Raw genomic sequence first — 16,354 nt, forward strand, 5'->3', positions numbered from 1 at the left:
ATGTCTAACCGGGGTCTCAAAATGACCATGTCAAACATTTGATTTCCCTCTAAAATTGACCCTGCATCCTAGCCAACAAAAGCCCTTCCCATCTCACGAACTGTACTACTACCGGTCACCTAGTTATGTAGACACCAAGCAAAGAGTCCTCCTTGGTTCCTCTCTCCCTCACACCCCAAACCAGCAAATCCTGTTAGCTCTATCTTCAAATATACCCCGAATCTGACCACCTCGTACCTACCCCACCAATCCAAGCCACCACCGGCTCTCGCCTGGAAAACCTCAGCCAGACCTCCCAGCTGGCCTTCTGGCTTCTCAGCCCTCCTGTGATGCATTCACACAGCAGCCAAAGTAGGCTTTGTAAAAGTATCAGAGTGAGTACTTGCTGCTCAAATTTCCCAGTAGCTCCCACCCACCCCCGCAACTGGAATACAGTGCAAACTTGGTACCATGTGCCAGAGGCACGCTCCCAGCTACGTCCTATCACTCTCCTCCTCATTCACTGTGCCCTGGCCGCAGCTCTGGTCTCTCCTGCACCCCCCTACCCCCATCCCACGCTCACGCCCGCCTCACAGCCCTCACCCCACCCCCCCAACGACAGTTCGGAGCACGTGCCCAGACTTCACATGACTCACTCGCACTCAGGCCTCTGCTCCAAACCCACCTCCCTCCTTGGAAAGGCCTTCCCCACCCGCCCTACCTAACGGGCCCTCTGCGTCCCTTCTCCCCCACCCCTGGCCTAGATACCTTCTTCCCTTGATGATCTACCTCTTTGCCCTTATCCCTGCTTTACACCCCGTCATGAAATTCATTCACATGTTGATGTGTTGTCGGCCCCCTTTAGATGGTCGGCTCCAGGGAGCACAGAAAGAAGGTACCTGCAGCCAGAGGGTAGTGGGCAGGGGGGCGGCCCAGGTCCTGAGAGCCCCGATTTGGGAAATAAATAAACCTCTCGTACCGAGGGACTCTATACACTCCAAGCCATGAAGTGCCAGCACCTTCATAGAGTTGAGGAGTGACGGTCGTTACAGAAAATGAAAGTAAGATCAGCAAGTTTAACCAACGTGATCGAACGTACCCTTTTCCTGGCTGGGGAGGCTCTTGGTGCAGAAGGCAGGCCCAGGCAGCTGGGTCCGGGCAGGGCTGGGGGTGAGGCTCCAGGACAGCAGGCTGCCCCTCGTGCTACCATCACTGCTCCCAAGCCGGAGGAGCCAGTGATCGGACAAGGAGGAACTGGTGGAACCTGTAGAAGGAGCACAGAGAGGGCCCGCTGGACCCAACTCCACCCATCGTGGCCCCCTGGGCACCCCTCACGGCCACATTCCCATCCCCGAGCCCGGAGCTGCAGAGCCAGAGTAGAATTACAGAAACAAGACTGAATCTCTGGAGGAGAACCTCTAACTGACGAACCATGAGACCAAGCCTACACATTTAGGGCCAGGCACTCGGGCACAGAAAGGACAGAATGTTGATGAGAACTGAAAGGCTTTTCGTGAAATTACTGGTCGCCAAAGTCCAGTTTTCTAAATATTGTATGTTTTTCGCTCTCACCATGTCCACCTTCTGTAAAAAGAAGGCAGACTTTGCGTTACGGTGGGTTTAGACCTGCTGGGACATCTTGGTTTTACTTGGCCATTTTCCAACAATCTGGGCACAGAAGATCTGAGTCTTTTTTTTTTTTAATGTTCTTTTGCTCCAAAGTAAGGATGGCTAGTTCGCAGAGTGAAATCTGTCACACAAAAAGGTCCGTTTTGGGCTTCCCTGGTGGCGCAGTGGTTGAGACTCCGCCTGCCGGTGCAGGGGATGCGGGTTCGTGCCCCGGTCAGGGAAGATCCCACGTGCCGCGGAGCGGCTGGGCCCGTGAGCAATGGCCGCTGCGCCTGCGCGCCCGGAGCCTGTGCTCCGCAAGGGGAGAGGCCACAACAGTGAGAGGCCCGCGTACCGCAAAAAACAAAAACAAAAACAAAACAAAACAAAAAACGCCAGGGCTTCCCTGGTGGCGCAGTGGTTGAGAATCCGGCTGCCGGTGCAGGAGACGTGGGTTGGTGCCCCGGTCCGGGAAGATCCCACGTGCCGCAAAGCGGCTGGGCCCGTGAGCAATGGCCGCTGCGCCTGCGCGTCCGGAGCCTGTGCTCCGCAACGGGAGAGGCCACAACAGTGAGAGGCCCGCGTACCGCAAAAAAAAAAAAAAAAAGGGCTTCCCTGGTGGCGCAGTAGTTGAGAGTCCACCTGCCGATACAGGGGACACGGGTTCGTGCCCCCGGTCCGGGAAGATCCCACGTGCCGCGGAGCGGCTGAGCCCGTGAGCCGTGGCCGCTGCGCCTGCGCGTCCGGAGCCTGTGCTCCGCAACGGGAGAGGCCACAGCAGTGAGAGGCCTGCGTACCGGAAAAAAAAAAAAAAAAAGGTCCATTTTGACCCTTCTTTTCCATCTCCAGACTGTCAAGCAAGTTTGAGGTTGTCTAATAAACGTATCTCTGGGGTGTGGTTAAGTAGCTATTTCCTATTAAGGCCCCTCATCCCTTATAACTGACCTTCCCTTTCTACCGGGACTAATGCAGGGTTATACTGCACAAGCTTAATTAAGATCCGGCTCAATATGGGTGAGAGCGGAAATATGGAATCCCATGCTCCCAAGAGCCACCTGCCACAGATACAAAATACTATTCCTTTTCCCGTTCTTGCATTTCAGCATGTCCCTCCCGCGTCCTTGTAAATGGGACACTAGTCCGCAGGGCTCTCTCTACATGCTCTGTAGCAGCAAAGCTTCCTCTTTCGGATCCTTGCCGACCTCTCCCGGTCCTCGATGTTTGATAGAGCATCTTCCCCGTCCTCAATCCTCCCCTCTCCTGTAAGGAGCAGCAAAACCTACCTCTCATGGAGCTGCTGGCTGACCAGGGAGGGATGCTGTTCCTCTTCTGATAAAACAGGATGTAAGCCCCCCGCGTATTGACCTCATCTTCTAGAAGCGGTTCCACAGTGCTGTCGTCATAACTGTACCACTGGCCATCCAGAGAGTTCCGGCAGTAGGCTGAGAAGGTCCAAAACCCAAGTCCCCATTATTGGAGCCCCCCAAAGCAGGAAGACATTTCCCACTGGCATGGCTGAAAAACGGACGTTTGTCATAGAATGAGAAACATTGGACCATTTTTAGCCAGAAATGAATCTGGCAGAATCAGCAAGGATAACCAGTTACACACCCAGATGCTCACTGATCAAGTGAGCTGTTACCACAAAAGCTGAATCCTTACGTTGTAGAGCTTGTTTAGGCAAAATCTCCAATAAGAGGGAGTCCCGATTTATCATATTTATGGGAGTCCCAGGCAATAAGGCCAATGTTCACCCTCGTTCTTTTGAGGACCTTTAAAATGCATATCTCGGATTCGGTACGCAAGGAAAATATGCAGTTGGGATTATGGTACACTTCTTTCCTACCTAAGAACTGCAGTCAAACATTTAAGAAAATGTTCATAAATAAGATTCTCACCACCTTCTAAACAAGTACGAGAAATAGTCCTCTCCTTTCCCTCCACACCTCAGTAAATGGCTCCATGACTATTCCATAGCCTTCCCATAACCATAATTCAGAAGTCAGCCAACTTTCTTCTGTAATGGGCCAAACAGACCATGTTTTAGGCTCTGCAGGTCCCCAATGGCCACATATGGTCTCTGCCATGTATTCTTGTTGTTTGGGTTGGTTTTTTTTAAACCACTTTTTAAACTGTAAAAACCATTTTTAACTCATGGGCTGTACAAATACGGGTGCCAGACTGGATGTGGCCCACAGGCCACACTTCGCTGGCTCCTGCACCAGCCCAAGGCAGGCACCGAGAAGTTCGTCTCTGCTTCTCCTTTCCTCTTCCACCCCACGCTGAGTCCAAAAGCCTGTCTCAAGGATCCTCTTTCCAAAATCTGTCTTGAATGCCCTGTCATCACCCAAGTCCCAGCCAACACCATCTCTCCCTTGAGCCCTGGAAACTTCCTCCTAACTGGAATTCTACTCTTGCTCTACCCAATTCTCTGCTCGAGCTAAGACCTCAGATTGTGAACTAGATTATGTCTTTATTCCTCTGCCTAAAACCTTTTAATGGCTTCTCATCACCCTCTGAAAAGAGTGCAAACTCTTGTCCGTGGCCCACAGGGCCTTCGGACCCAGCCCCATCTTATGTCACTTTCCCCTTCAGCCACAACAGGCTTTCACCAACTCTTAAACCTGCAAACTCCACCTCAGGGCCTTCACACAGGCTAGGAGCCCTGCCCATGTTTTCCTCCCATTATTCACACAGCTAGTTCCACCTCATCCTTCAGCTCTTGACCTAAAGGTAACATCCTCAGGGAGGCCCTATCTGGATCTCAGACACATCAACCAGTCACCTTTTCATGACACCAAGTACGGAAAGTACTAAAGGGACAAGCACCTTTTTATTGTCTGTGTCTGAAATTAGTCCCTTGAGGGCAGGACTCCTATCTGTGTCTTGTTCATCACTGAGACTCCAGCACCTAGCCCAGGGTTTGGCATAGAATGGGACTTCATAAATATTTGTTCAATGAATGAATAATTGATGATCCTGGATTTTTATACAGTCTGGTGCTTTCCAAATTGCAGGTTCATTAGTACACTAGGAATAGAGCATTTTTCCAAAAAATGAAATATTTTCAAGCATTTTTCCAAAAATGAAATACTTTGTATTATTCTAGAAGAGACCAAGGTACACGACTATGAACAACTGAACGAGCTGCCAAGCTCTTTGTTTCTGTCCTTCCAGCCTTTATTTTCTCCAAGTTCCTCCGAGGGATTAACAATTAAAGGTACCCCGTAGAAATAAAAAAATACCAAATCTGCTAAGTAGGAGTCCATATGTTGAATCACAGACGAGGATAAATGGCACTCTCTGGGTTCCAACAGCTACCCTCTGGTATCTGACACGGTCAAAAACTCAGGCTGTAACTAACTTTCTATTCCAACCCCCACGGAACTCCGCTCGACGCTTGGACCAGACGCCACCAGCCCACCCCCAGCAGGTGCCCGGCGTGCGCCGGGTCAGGGGTCAGTTGGTGCCGAGTGCCCGAGCGAGCTCGGCATCGCAGGGGTGCCCCTTCCCCGGGCACCTGGAGACCCGGGCCGCAGCCACGGGCCGCGAGGCAGGCTCACCTGTGTAATGCCCACCTTGCAAACTGCCGTGGTGGTTGCAGACCGCATACAGGTCGTACAGGAAGTCTGGTGGGTAGCTGGTGGGCAGGCAGGCCGGCTGCTTCCAGGAAGGAGGCCCGGGGCCCGGGGAGGCCTTGGGGCCTGTGCTTCTCTGGGCCACATGGGGAGCCATGTCGAGGCCGGCGAGCGGGAACTTCACCAGTGTGGAGAGCTTGTTTCTCCTCTCGCCCACTTGGCAGAACCGTTTGAGGTGGATGATAAGGATGTCGGGCAGGGTCCACAGGCTCAGCTTCACCACGCCCTGCTGCAGGGCCTGGCAGTGAGGACAGCGCCACGCATCGTCCTGGGCCAGCTGGAAGGGAAGCCACGGGCACCGTAAGCCACGCCCCCCGTAAGCCACGCCCCCCGGGGTCGTGACCCACCCACTGACAGGCCGGGCCGGCCGGAAGGGGCGTGGACCCCCAGGGCGGGACCTGCTCCTCCTTGGTGTAGAACTGGAAACACTCGTCCAGGGTGCAGCTTTGCTGCTGGTGGGCTTGCTGCTGCCGCCACACGCTGTCCGCGTCCTGGACCCGCTCCTCCTGGATGCTCCCGAACAGGCTGCAGGAGCAGGCAGAGGCCACGTGGGGTCTCACCCCTGAGGGGGCCCTACTCCCAGCTAACGGGGTGCAAAGCATCTGCCCGGGAGGCAAAGGCCCCCTTCCCAGAGCTCCCGGGGCACCCACTCGCTTTTACTGGACTTCTCAGCCCCCACACGGACCCAGAGAGGGACCGAGCCCTTGGCTTACTCATTTTTGTTTCATGTCGTGGTGCAGGGCCTGGCACCTAGTAGGAGATTAATAAGCACTCGCCGGGCTGAACAGTGTCCTTTCCCGAAGTCGGGTAGATGCACTCGGTGTTAGAGAAGCAGCCACGCTGAGTGGTTAAGAGCATGGACTTGAGGCGACAGTCTGGGTTCAAAGCCCGGCTCTGCCAGGCACAGGCTGTGTGACACTGAGCAACCGTTTAACCTCTCTATGCCTCAGTTTCCACATCTGATGATGTGGATTCGGGTCGCACCTACCGCACAGGAACTGATGCGTGAAATAAACTGCACGGATGTAAAGTGCTCGGAGCAGCGGCTGGGACGGGGTGAGGGGGTAAGTGTCACCTCACCATTTCCAACTGTGACTGTTACCGCCACTCACATCACCCACAGCCATCGTTATTACTACTCCTGTCGCTGTTGTTTATATACAGACAATTGCCATTGGGGCTTCTCTGAGGAATGGGTCACACGGCATCCGAGGGGCATCGTACACCCCACTGTCGCATCAGGGGAACTGGTGCAGGAAGGTCCGTTTGCACGGACAGGCCCTGTCTCCTCTGCCAGAGCTGGGCTCTGCTGGACTCACTGCTCCTTGGTGCCACTGTCCCACTCCACGGCCAGTTTGATGTGCGGGGGGCCTCCCGGCCTCCTGAGATGCAGAGCCCTGATGAGAGAACAGGGAGCCCATCAAAGGCATGGAGGCTGCTTCCCACTCTCTCCTCCACCCCCAGGACTGATCTTCCCAACAGAAATGTGCAAAGCTGCATGGAAACCGAGGTCGGGGGTCTGGGGAGGTGCTGTCTGCAGAAGACTTGGTCCTTAATGTACCCCTGAGGCCTCTGTCCTCGCTCCCCTGGGAGCTGGCGCGCTCCGAGGATTTGGTGGCTGCGAGGCCACGACTCAGCCCTCCCACTGCAGCCCCAGCCATCTTCTCAGTGTCGAGGAGGCCGTTCTGCTTGAACGGCCTCAGCAAATACCCAGTTCTGATGATGCCTCAGATGAGCTGCTAGGTTTTCCTCCACTGCACAGTGAAAGGAGCACCTTCCAGTCCACCTCCACGACCTAAAAGGTCTTCCCCTTCCAGACCCTCCCATACCCAGAAAATCTCAGTGTGAATCAACCCATCGCTCTTTCCAGCTGCTTGGGCTCAGCCCATTTCAGAAGAGGCTGTCTGGCCTTAATGCGGAACAGACAGGACAAGGAGAGAGTGGAAGATGTGAAATCAACAAGACACATATGGGGACTTCCCTGGCGGTCCAGTGGTTAGGGCTCCATATGCTTCCCACTGCATGGGGCATGGGTTCGATCCCTGGTCAGGGAACTAAGATCCTGCAAGCCGCGTGGCGTGGCCAAAAAAAAAAAAAAAAAAAAAAAACAACAACCAAACCGTATGCTAACACATATATATGGACTCTAAGGAAAAAAAAAAAATGTCATGAAGAGATTAGTGGTAGGACGGGAATAAAACACAGACTTACTAGAGCATGGACTTGAGGATATGGGGAGGGGGAAGGGTAAGCTGTGACGAAGTGAGAGAGTGGCAGGGACATATATACACTATCAAATGTAAATTAGATAGCTAGTGGGAAGCTGCCGCATAGCACAGGGAGACCACCTCTGTGCTTTGTGACCACCTAGAGGGGTGGGATAGGGAGGGTGGGAGAGAGGGTGATGCAAGAGATTTGGGAACATATGTATATGTATAACTGATTCACTTTGTTGTAAAGGAAAAACTAACACACTATTGTAAAACAGTTATACTCCAATAAAGATGTTTAAAAAAAAAAAAAAAAACAACAACAACCAAGACGCATATATACAAGTGACAGACAGGAGGGTCTGCACCTAAAAGAAGGTTTTGAACGTACTGCAAGAAAAAAGTGGAGATGTCACACACGTCCCTAACTGTCACCAAGATGATTCAAAAACAGGTTTTGAGCTCACGGAAGTACACAGTCCTTAACCAGCTGCGTGAATGCGTAAGTTCACTAATCATTGGGAACCTCAGCGTCTCCCCATCTCTGAAGTGGCCGTCGGTCCGGCTCTAGACATGAGGGTTGAAAGCACAGAATGTGTATAAGGACCTAATGCCGGCGCTGGTGCTGAAGACCATTCTCTTACCATGTCTGGAACATTCCCTTACCTGTCAACTGCCCAGTGATAGAGGGGCTGGCTGTCCTTTGGGGACAAGTAGCTGCAGGCCAGGGACAGCCCCACAACCCGGATGGAGAACAGGGGGATCAGGTTCTGCCAGGCCGAGAACAGAAAGCAGGTTATCCCACATGTGGGTATGAATCAGACACTTAAGTGCGAAGAAGTTACTCAAAAAATGTGACCTTTGGCTTATAGTGTATTTTGAATATGCCCTTAATAATTATTCCAAATCCAGAGATATAAAGGCTTCAGTTTTTTTAGAAGATACGCCCTATACCTTTTCACATAGTGATCTGATACCGTGTAACACGTTAAATTCTCCAAAACAAGGAACACGGTGATTTAAAATAACACAGGTTTAATTGCAGCAAATGTTGGCACAGTTCATGGGGAATTAAACCAATGCTGTTCATTAATTATTAACAGCTAATCTACTTTATTAAGATGATTATTATCATCACCAGATTACCAAAATGAGGCAATTATCTAAAAGCAAGTTAGTGTACATGTTACGTCTCACATGCTAAATAAGTATTTATACATGTCGAAATAAGCTGCATCAAAGAAATGCCACCTATGTTGTTATTCTAAGATGGACACTTTTTTCATATTTTAACTTTTCTGAAATTGAAGTGAGCCTTAAACAGCCTTATTCACAATAGTCAACAGGTAGAAGCAACCCAAGTATCCATCAGCAGATGGATGGATAAACAAAATGTGGTTATATGCGCACAATGGAATATTACTCAAGCTTCAAAAGGAAGAAAATTCAGATGCATGCTACAACATGCATGGACCTTGAAAATATTTTGCTTAGTGAAATAAGCCAGACACAGGAGGGCAAATATTTTATGAATCTGTTTATATGAGGTCCCTAGAGTAGCCAAATTCATAGAGACAGAAAGTAGAATGGAGGTTCTCACGGGCTAGGGGTTGGGGCAACGGGGCGTTGTTATTTAATGGGTATAATTTGTGTGGGTATGGTGAAAAATCTGGGGAGCATAGTGGTGATGGTTATGCAGCATGGTGAATATAATTAATGCACATTTGTGAACGGATACAATACACATTACATACATTTTACCACAATGTCTAAAAAAAAAAAATACAATGGTCTCTTCAAGCAATGGAAATACAGTTCTTAAAACTGTCACTGATGACCTTGGCCACGACTAGAAAAAAATGAAATGTTCTTGCAAACTCTGGCAACGATAAGTGGCAGAAATCTCTACTTAAAAAACACTGATTAAAAAAAAAAAAAAAAAAAAAACACTGATGAAATGTAGGCTGAATTCAGGCAGGAGAAGAGAGGGAAGACACTGTAATTCAAAGAAATAGGAATGGGGCAAAGACAGTGTGACCCAAAACATACTCAGTCAGGGAGCTGCGAGCTGACTCCTGGGCTGTGGCAGCTGATGGGGGGAGCGCAGTACGTGTGACATTTGGGGAGTGTGGACGCCTCACTGGACTATATACCTACACTCTAGCTGACCTGCCGCTTCAACAAACACAAAACTGATGCTGGAAGGAAGCTGACTTCAGGGGCTTGGATTCAGGGCTGCCCATGCGAGGGTGTACTTCCCAAGGAGAAGTTAGTTAAATCTGGAGGGGGGGGGAAGCTCTTTTCCCTGGCACCCCTCATGGAGCCTTGCTGTTTGGATGGCAACGTAATAAGGCATCTACACTGCACGGAAACAGCTTGCTCTGCCTGCCCACAAAGAACATTTACAAAGGAACCAGAACAATTCCTAGGCAATGATCAATCTCTTTACTTCATAATTCATGCAAATTAATCCCATCCAGCAAATGGGTCATTTTTGTAAGAGACATTTTCCTGTCCTTTATTCTTGGCTAGGGAAATTCACTTTGGGACCTTCAGTATACGTTCACTGCCTTTAATCTCTTTGGTTCAGTGTTGAGAAGGCTGACAGGATTCTTTCCAAATTATTACCAATTCTTTTCCAAATCTGTTCAAACTCTTCAAAATATAAAAGCCTTGGGAATTCCCTGGCGGTCAGGCGGTTAGGCCTCGGCGCTTTCACTGCTGCGGCCAGGGTTCGATCCCTGGTCAGGGAACTAAGAGGCTGCAAGCCACGCAGAGCGGCCAAAACAACAACAACAAAAACCAAAATATAAAAGCCTATGGGTTAGATGGGTGAGCTAGCCTGGGAGCCTCACAACCGCTTAGAACACATTATTCTTACATAAAACCATGGGCATCCACACATCTGGCAAGGTCTCTATGGACAAGCATCCCATAGCTGAGTTGGAGGCTGCCTGTATTAGAATTTTGCAGGCCACACTGACTGCTTCATCGGTCTCTAAAATTGAAATGACTGGAGAGATGCAGAGGCAAAAGCACATGGGAGGCCAGGGGGAGAATAAGAACAGCTGAGTTCAACGTCTGCATGAAAGCCGTTTCATCCACTCTCAACAGCCAGGAGCACAGGGTTTGGGGAAAGCAAAAGCTATTACTAGGTATTCTGACCTACTTGGGGAGAAGTTCGAGTTTCTAATTTGGGCACCAGGGCAGATCTCCTGGGCAGCTCATGAAGCAAAAATCCTTTGGAGATCAAGATTTGGTACAAATGGAGAAAAGGTCTTAAACAAACTGGTATTTCGCGTAAATCCCGAATCAGATGTACGGTTTTCCCTAAGCAGGAAGGCATGTGAATTATGAAGAACTATGCAGAAGTCCCTCTGAAATGTTTGGTACATCCCCCAAATGAAAAGTTCTTACTTAGAGAGTAGTTGGGGGAAAACAAAATTCTGAGGCTACTGACATTTCCCTAAACATGTTAAAGTCTTCTATGCCAAGCAGCCATCAGAACAGTTTCTGATACTATCAGGGCTGAGAGGAATGCTTTTAGAATTTGTTGTTTTTATTTGGAAACTACCAGTCTGAGAATAAATAAATGAGCAAGGCAAAAAAGGTGTTTCCCCTTGAGTTTTTAAGCTGTTTTTCGAAAACTGGACAAAATTGTTTTAATACCTAGGTTTTCATATTTGGACATAAACATCGATTTTAATTTTCCACAGAAGTTATACCTCAAGTCCCTTGAAATTTTTGATCCAAATGTATAAGTTACAGTTTATTACAATAAGCTCCCCTCCAAGAAGAACTATGGGAAGCCATAAATATACAAAACTGAGATGAATGATGTAGACCCCATTCTTTCTTCCAATGATGTTTTGAAAGATTTCACGAGCAAAAGCTCCGTCCATGAAAGGTATTTTGTAATGCCACAAAGAGAGAAACAGCACGGACCATAAAACGGTTCTTTTCTCGCATAGAAATCAAAGTTGTTTGATACGACAGTATGAACAGTCATTGACAGCAAATGCTTGTCTCTCCTGAGCTACCACTAGACTCCTACACCCCTCTCTCAACCCCCCACCCCCTGACAACACACACACACACACACACACACACACACACACACACACACACACACACACACACACACACACACACACTGACCTGTATGGGAGCCTCGCTCTTCATGAGATAGCGGACCTTGCTGAGAATGCACTGATGGAGCTGGACCCATGAAATGGCTCTGTCTTCCCTAATCAGGAAAGGTGGCCCAAACCTGGAAATCCAAGGAAATGAGGTTATTTCGGCAAAAGAAAAACCAGCAATACCCAACAGTCAAGAGCACTGGCTCTACTCATTGGTCTCTCTCAACTGGATAAGAGTTGAGCACAGAACACAATACAAAATTGCCCGTCTGAGACCCTCGTTACGAATGGAGACATGGCAGTATAGAGAGGTGGCTGGGAAACCCTCTTCCCCAGAGAAAGAGCAGACTACGAGAACACAGGGCCCAGAGGAAAGCCAGGCAGAGATAAGCCCAGTGGACACATCGATGGCTTTGCGTATCAGGAGTAGTCTCGCAGCTGGGAATGTTTTCCATGTCCCGATCCGACGAGCACGCGGCAGTGAGCTTGTGGTGCCCAGGCAGGCTGCCTGCTGTTAATTCCAGCTCTGCCCTGGGTGCCTCTGGACAAATCACTGACCTTTGACTGCTCTCTGTCCCCACCGGTAAGGCTGCGTGAAGATCCAATGGGGTAAGAATGTGGTACTGTTGAATTAACTTTGCGAAAATACAGCACAAGTACGAGCTGGTGCATCTGGATGGGCAAGGGCACTGGGCATCCGTTGTTGAATAGACAGATGGGTTTGTTTACTTTATCCTCTATTCCTAGGCATTTGGGTTGTTTCCAATTTTGTATTTAAGCAATGCTTGCTCATGGCAGGAAATATACATGTTCTTTTGCCGAAGACTTTGGGTGCACATGACTAACTGTTTCTTTGGGATTAAGTTCCAGAAGTGGAAGTAAGACCAAAGCTATTTATTTCCAACCTGCCCCCTAGAAAAGCCACAGCAATTTACCTGCGAAGCATGTGCCCCATTCTCTTGACACTTGCCCAGAATGAGTATTATCCACTTTTTAAAGTTTTTTAATAGTCTGAAAGGATAAGTATAGCATTGCTATTGCCATCAGAATTTCTACTACTACTAATGAAGCTGAATATTTTAACCTATGCCTGTATTTCTTCCGTGAATTAATGTTCATCTCTGTGGCTCATTTTACTAAAGGAATTCTATTTCTCTCCCTAATCTGAGAGCTAGGTTTTATATGACGGATATGCATCCTTCAGCTGTCACATGATGTAAATATTTTTCTTCGTTTGTGCTTTGCCTTTCAAATTTGCTTTTAGCTTAGCATTTTAAATGTATTTAAAACATTAGACTTTTCCTTGATAGCCTCCTGCCTTAGGTGTTAAAACAGCCCCCAACTCAAAGATATAAATATTCCCCTATATTACCTTCAAGCTATTTTATGGTTTCCTTTTCTGTAATTACCTCTCCAATCAATTTATACATGTGAACTTATGACGGGAGTAAAAAAATTGATTATTTAAAATAAAAAGAAAGCAAAATATCAGTTAGCCCAGGCTTAGTATTAAATAATTCATTCACTCCTTACTAATATGAAATACAACATTTTTATCATATAACAAATACTGAAGTACACTTGACCTGTTCTGTGTCATTGATTTAAGTGTATATTCTTCCACCTATATCACAGTATTTTAATAATTAAAACTTTATTCTGTTTTACTAGAACAATCCCTCTTCCTTCTTTCTCCTGCCCCCAATATTTTCTGGCTACTCTTATGAGTTTGTTCTTCCAGATAAATTTTACAAACATTTTATCCATCTAAAATTTTTGCATTGGAGTAATATCTTTTAAACATTTTATTTGCATTCTATAAGAAAACTATCTGGTTTTGTATATTTGTTATGCAACCAGTCACTTTCCTGAACTCTTTCATTAGTTCTAATTACTTTCAAGTTCTTGGTTTTCTGGATAGAAAATAATATAACTTGCAAATAGTGGTCATTTTACCTGCTCTTTCCAATAGCCAGTTTCTTTTTCCTTTGTCTTACTGCACTGCCTAGACCTTACAACACAGTATAAAATAATGGTGAGAGCAAAAATCATTGTTCCTAAAACCAACAGGGAAACCTCCGATGCTCAATTGTCAAGGACAATGTTAGCCATCTGCTTAAGGCAGGTATTTCTGATCCTCTTGATCAGGAAGTACCTTACCCCCTACTCCTTGTTGATCAACTTTGAGAATGGATATTTAATTTTTTTCAAATTAGAGTTATTCTAGCGCAAATTCCAAGTACATGTTGACACAACCCAGACATCATGTAAAAGAAGGATGAAGTTTAACATACCTGCTGGCCTGCTGCCCTGAGCCCACCAAATTACAGAAGAGGATTAGCACCGTGGTCTCACTGTGAACGGGCAGGGATAATTGCTGACCCTCGCGGGCTGCCAAGCGTGGGGAGATGGGTAGACCAGATGGACGAGCTGAAGGGAGAATTACATTTGTGGGTTTTGTGGGGTTTTTTTGCGGTACGCGGGCCTCTCACTGCCGTGGCCTCTCCCGTTGCGGAGCACAGGCTCCGGACGCGCAGGCGCAGCGGCCATGGCTCACGGGCCCAGCTGCTCCGTGGCATGTGGGATCTTCCCGGACCGGGGCACGAACCCATGTGCCCTGAATCGGCAGGCGGACCCCCAACCACTGCGCCACCAGGGAAGCCCTACATTTGTGTTCTTAAAGGAGCTGCTGCGCTGGGTCAGAACCCCGGTTTCTAGTCCCTCTTCTCTTTGATCATCCATTAACCACCCTTGGGAGACACTGGAGGGCTTCAGGGGAAGTGATATTAAGGTTCATGGCACTTGTTCCCCCAGGCACCTGGCATAAGATGATATACATGGTAGTGAATCTGCTATTGTGGTCAGCCAATTTTAAAGTGTAGGCAGGGATTTTAATTAACACTTTTCAAAGCCAATCTGAAAAACACACCAAAATGATTCTGGTTGCTTGTATGCTTTGATCAGAGAGCTGTAGAGTATCCGCTCTCTTAGAATGCCAATGTAGGGGTACAGAGAGAAGGTAAGAATCCTTATTGTTGAGGAAGTAGAGGAATTGGACCATCCTCAATTTCCAATCAGCTCTGAAATTTTACTTTTAAGGCACAGATGTGTCCTGGGATTGAGTTTGAAATGAGGGCTATTTCACTGAGTTATCACATAATCAGGGCCTGTCAATGTCCTGTTCCAGGCCCAGAGTCTCTCTGTTGACTCAGAGCAACTGCAGACACTTCGTTCCCACAGCCTGCCTGCCACCTAGGCTGGCCGAGGATATGGTCCAGGGCATAGGATTCATCTGGGGTATGTGTGTAACACTGGCACAAGGTCCTCTAAATATGAGCCTTACTGACTGGCTAATTGGACCAAAATGGATACTGACCTACAATGAAAGGCTGTCAGAAACTGACCATCTTTGCCTAACCAAAGTTTAGGAAAAGTTAACATAGGGAAGTGGGACTGTTAACAAAAAGTCAGTTAATAATCTCTTTGGTCATCTATGCTCCAGTTTGTAACAGTTTTACTTCAAGCACTGACCTTGAACCATAAGAGTCCTGAAGACAAAGATTACCCCAGCACCTGTTCTGAATAGTGGTTCTCAAAATGTGGTCCCAGGACCAGCGGCATCAGCATAACCTGGGAACTTGCTAGACATGTAATTTCTCAGGCCCCACCCCTGGCCTACGGAGTCAAAAATACTGTGAGTAGGGCTCGGAAATCTGTTTAAACAAGACCTCCAGGTGACTCTGATACTAAGGTTTCAAGAACCCCTGTCTTAGTTGATTAACTTTTATATAGTCAACTATCTGTACAACAAATATCGGAGAAAATAAGCCTGATATTTCTAAGTACTAAAATTAAGTGTCTTATGCCTTAACACCCAATGAGTATCCTCTCAAACCTATAACTCATAATATCCAAATAAAATTATGCAAAGCACTCTTGTACCTGAGAGCATCTCCTGGCCAGGTGATGGAGGGGCTTGGAAGGCATACACATTATCTCCCTCTGCAATAGTATTCAAGTCCTCTTCATCAAAGAAAGACCGCTGGAGTCCACTGGGATGAAGTTCAACCAAGATCACCTGGAATGAGGAGGATCACTTTCCCTCTAGTTTCTCAAAGGGAACTTAACAAAGAAGCAGTCTAAAAGTAACTGATAGTCTGAAACCTCTCTTTTACCTTTTCCTTCTTCCTAAGTGGTTACTTATTTTTAGTAATAAAACACAGTAGGTGTAAGAATTAGATTGACCACAGACATCTCAACTGCAACGATAGAATATCAAAGTGCTGAAGGAAGAGTAGGGAGAAGAAAATTGAAAATCTAAAGTTTTATACCCAGCTAAACTATCGTGCAAGAATAAGCCTAAAATGAAGCCACTTCAGATAAGCAAAGTGAGAGTGCTTATCCCTAACAGAACTCCACTCAAAGAACTCTTAAATAGTATTGCCAACTTTTTTCATGCTATATCATATGTGGAAAATATTTTCATGGAACACTGAGGTGAGCAGAAGAAGCTAGTTTTGTAGTGGATGAGAGGAGTGACTGCCTTGAGGTTCCTGTCTTCCCAAGACTCAACTCTGTCCCCTCAAGGGCTGAAGGAACCAACAAGTCAGCACCCATAACACATTCAAGGCACACTGGCTGAGAAATTCTCTTGTAAAAGATACAAAAGATACATGTCAGGGTTAAAACAAACAAACTGACCTCAGAAGGAAAACTTGAATTGCAAGAAGAAATGATGAAGCAAAGAAATGGTAAACATTGGTAAGTGTAAATACATATT

At 47.4% G+C, this 16,354-nt stretch overlaps 1 protein-coding gene across 3 annotated transcripts in view; it reads right to left on the reverse strand.

Annotated features, from left to right (window-relative positions):
- The window catches only part of USP43 (ubiquitin specific peptidase 43), a 97,135-nt gene that overhangs the window by 51,379 nt on the left and 29,402 nt on the right, over window positions 1-16,354 (reverse strand). For 2 of the 3 annotated variants that reach the window (XM_059048167.2, XM_059048164.2), the window contains exons 6-14: window positions 15,517-15,652; window positions 13,869-14,004; window positions 11,594-11,705; window positions 8,102-8,205; window positions 6,545-6,622; window positions 5,624-5,750; window positions 5,151-5,502; window positions 2,871-3,029; window positions 1,079-1,243 (exon numbers count right to left, since the gene is read on the reverse strand). In XM_059048167.2, coding sequence (XP_058904150.1) covers window positions 1,079-1,243; window positions 2,871-3,029; window positions 5,151-5,502; window positions 5,624-5,750; window positions 6,545-6,622; window positions 8,102-8,205; window positions 11,594-11,705; window positions 13,869-14,004; window positions 15,517-15,652 — 1,369 coding nt within the window. The remainder of the gene's footprint in view (window positions 1-1,078; window positions 1,244-2,870; window positions 3,030-5,150; window positions 5,503-5,623; window positions 5,751-6,544; window positions 6,623-8,101; window positions 8,206-11,593; window positions 11,706-13,868; window positions 14,005-15,516; window positions 15,653-16,354) is intronic. The other variant, XM_059048165.2, reaches the window with a different exon arrangement.

This window comes from Kogia breviceps, chromosome 19 (assembly GCF_026419965.1).
Source record: "Kogia breviceps isolate mKogBre1 chromosome 19, mKogBre1 haplotype 1, whole genome shotgun sequence".
Classification (NCBI taxonomy): Eukaryota; Metazoa; Chordata; class Mammalia; order Artiodactyla; family Physeteridae; genus Kogia; species Kogia breviceps.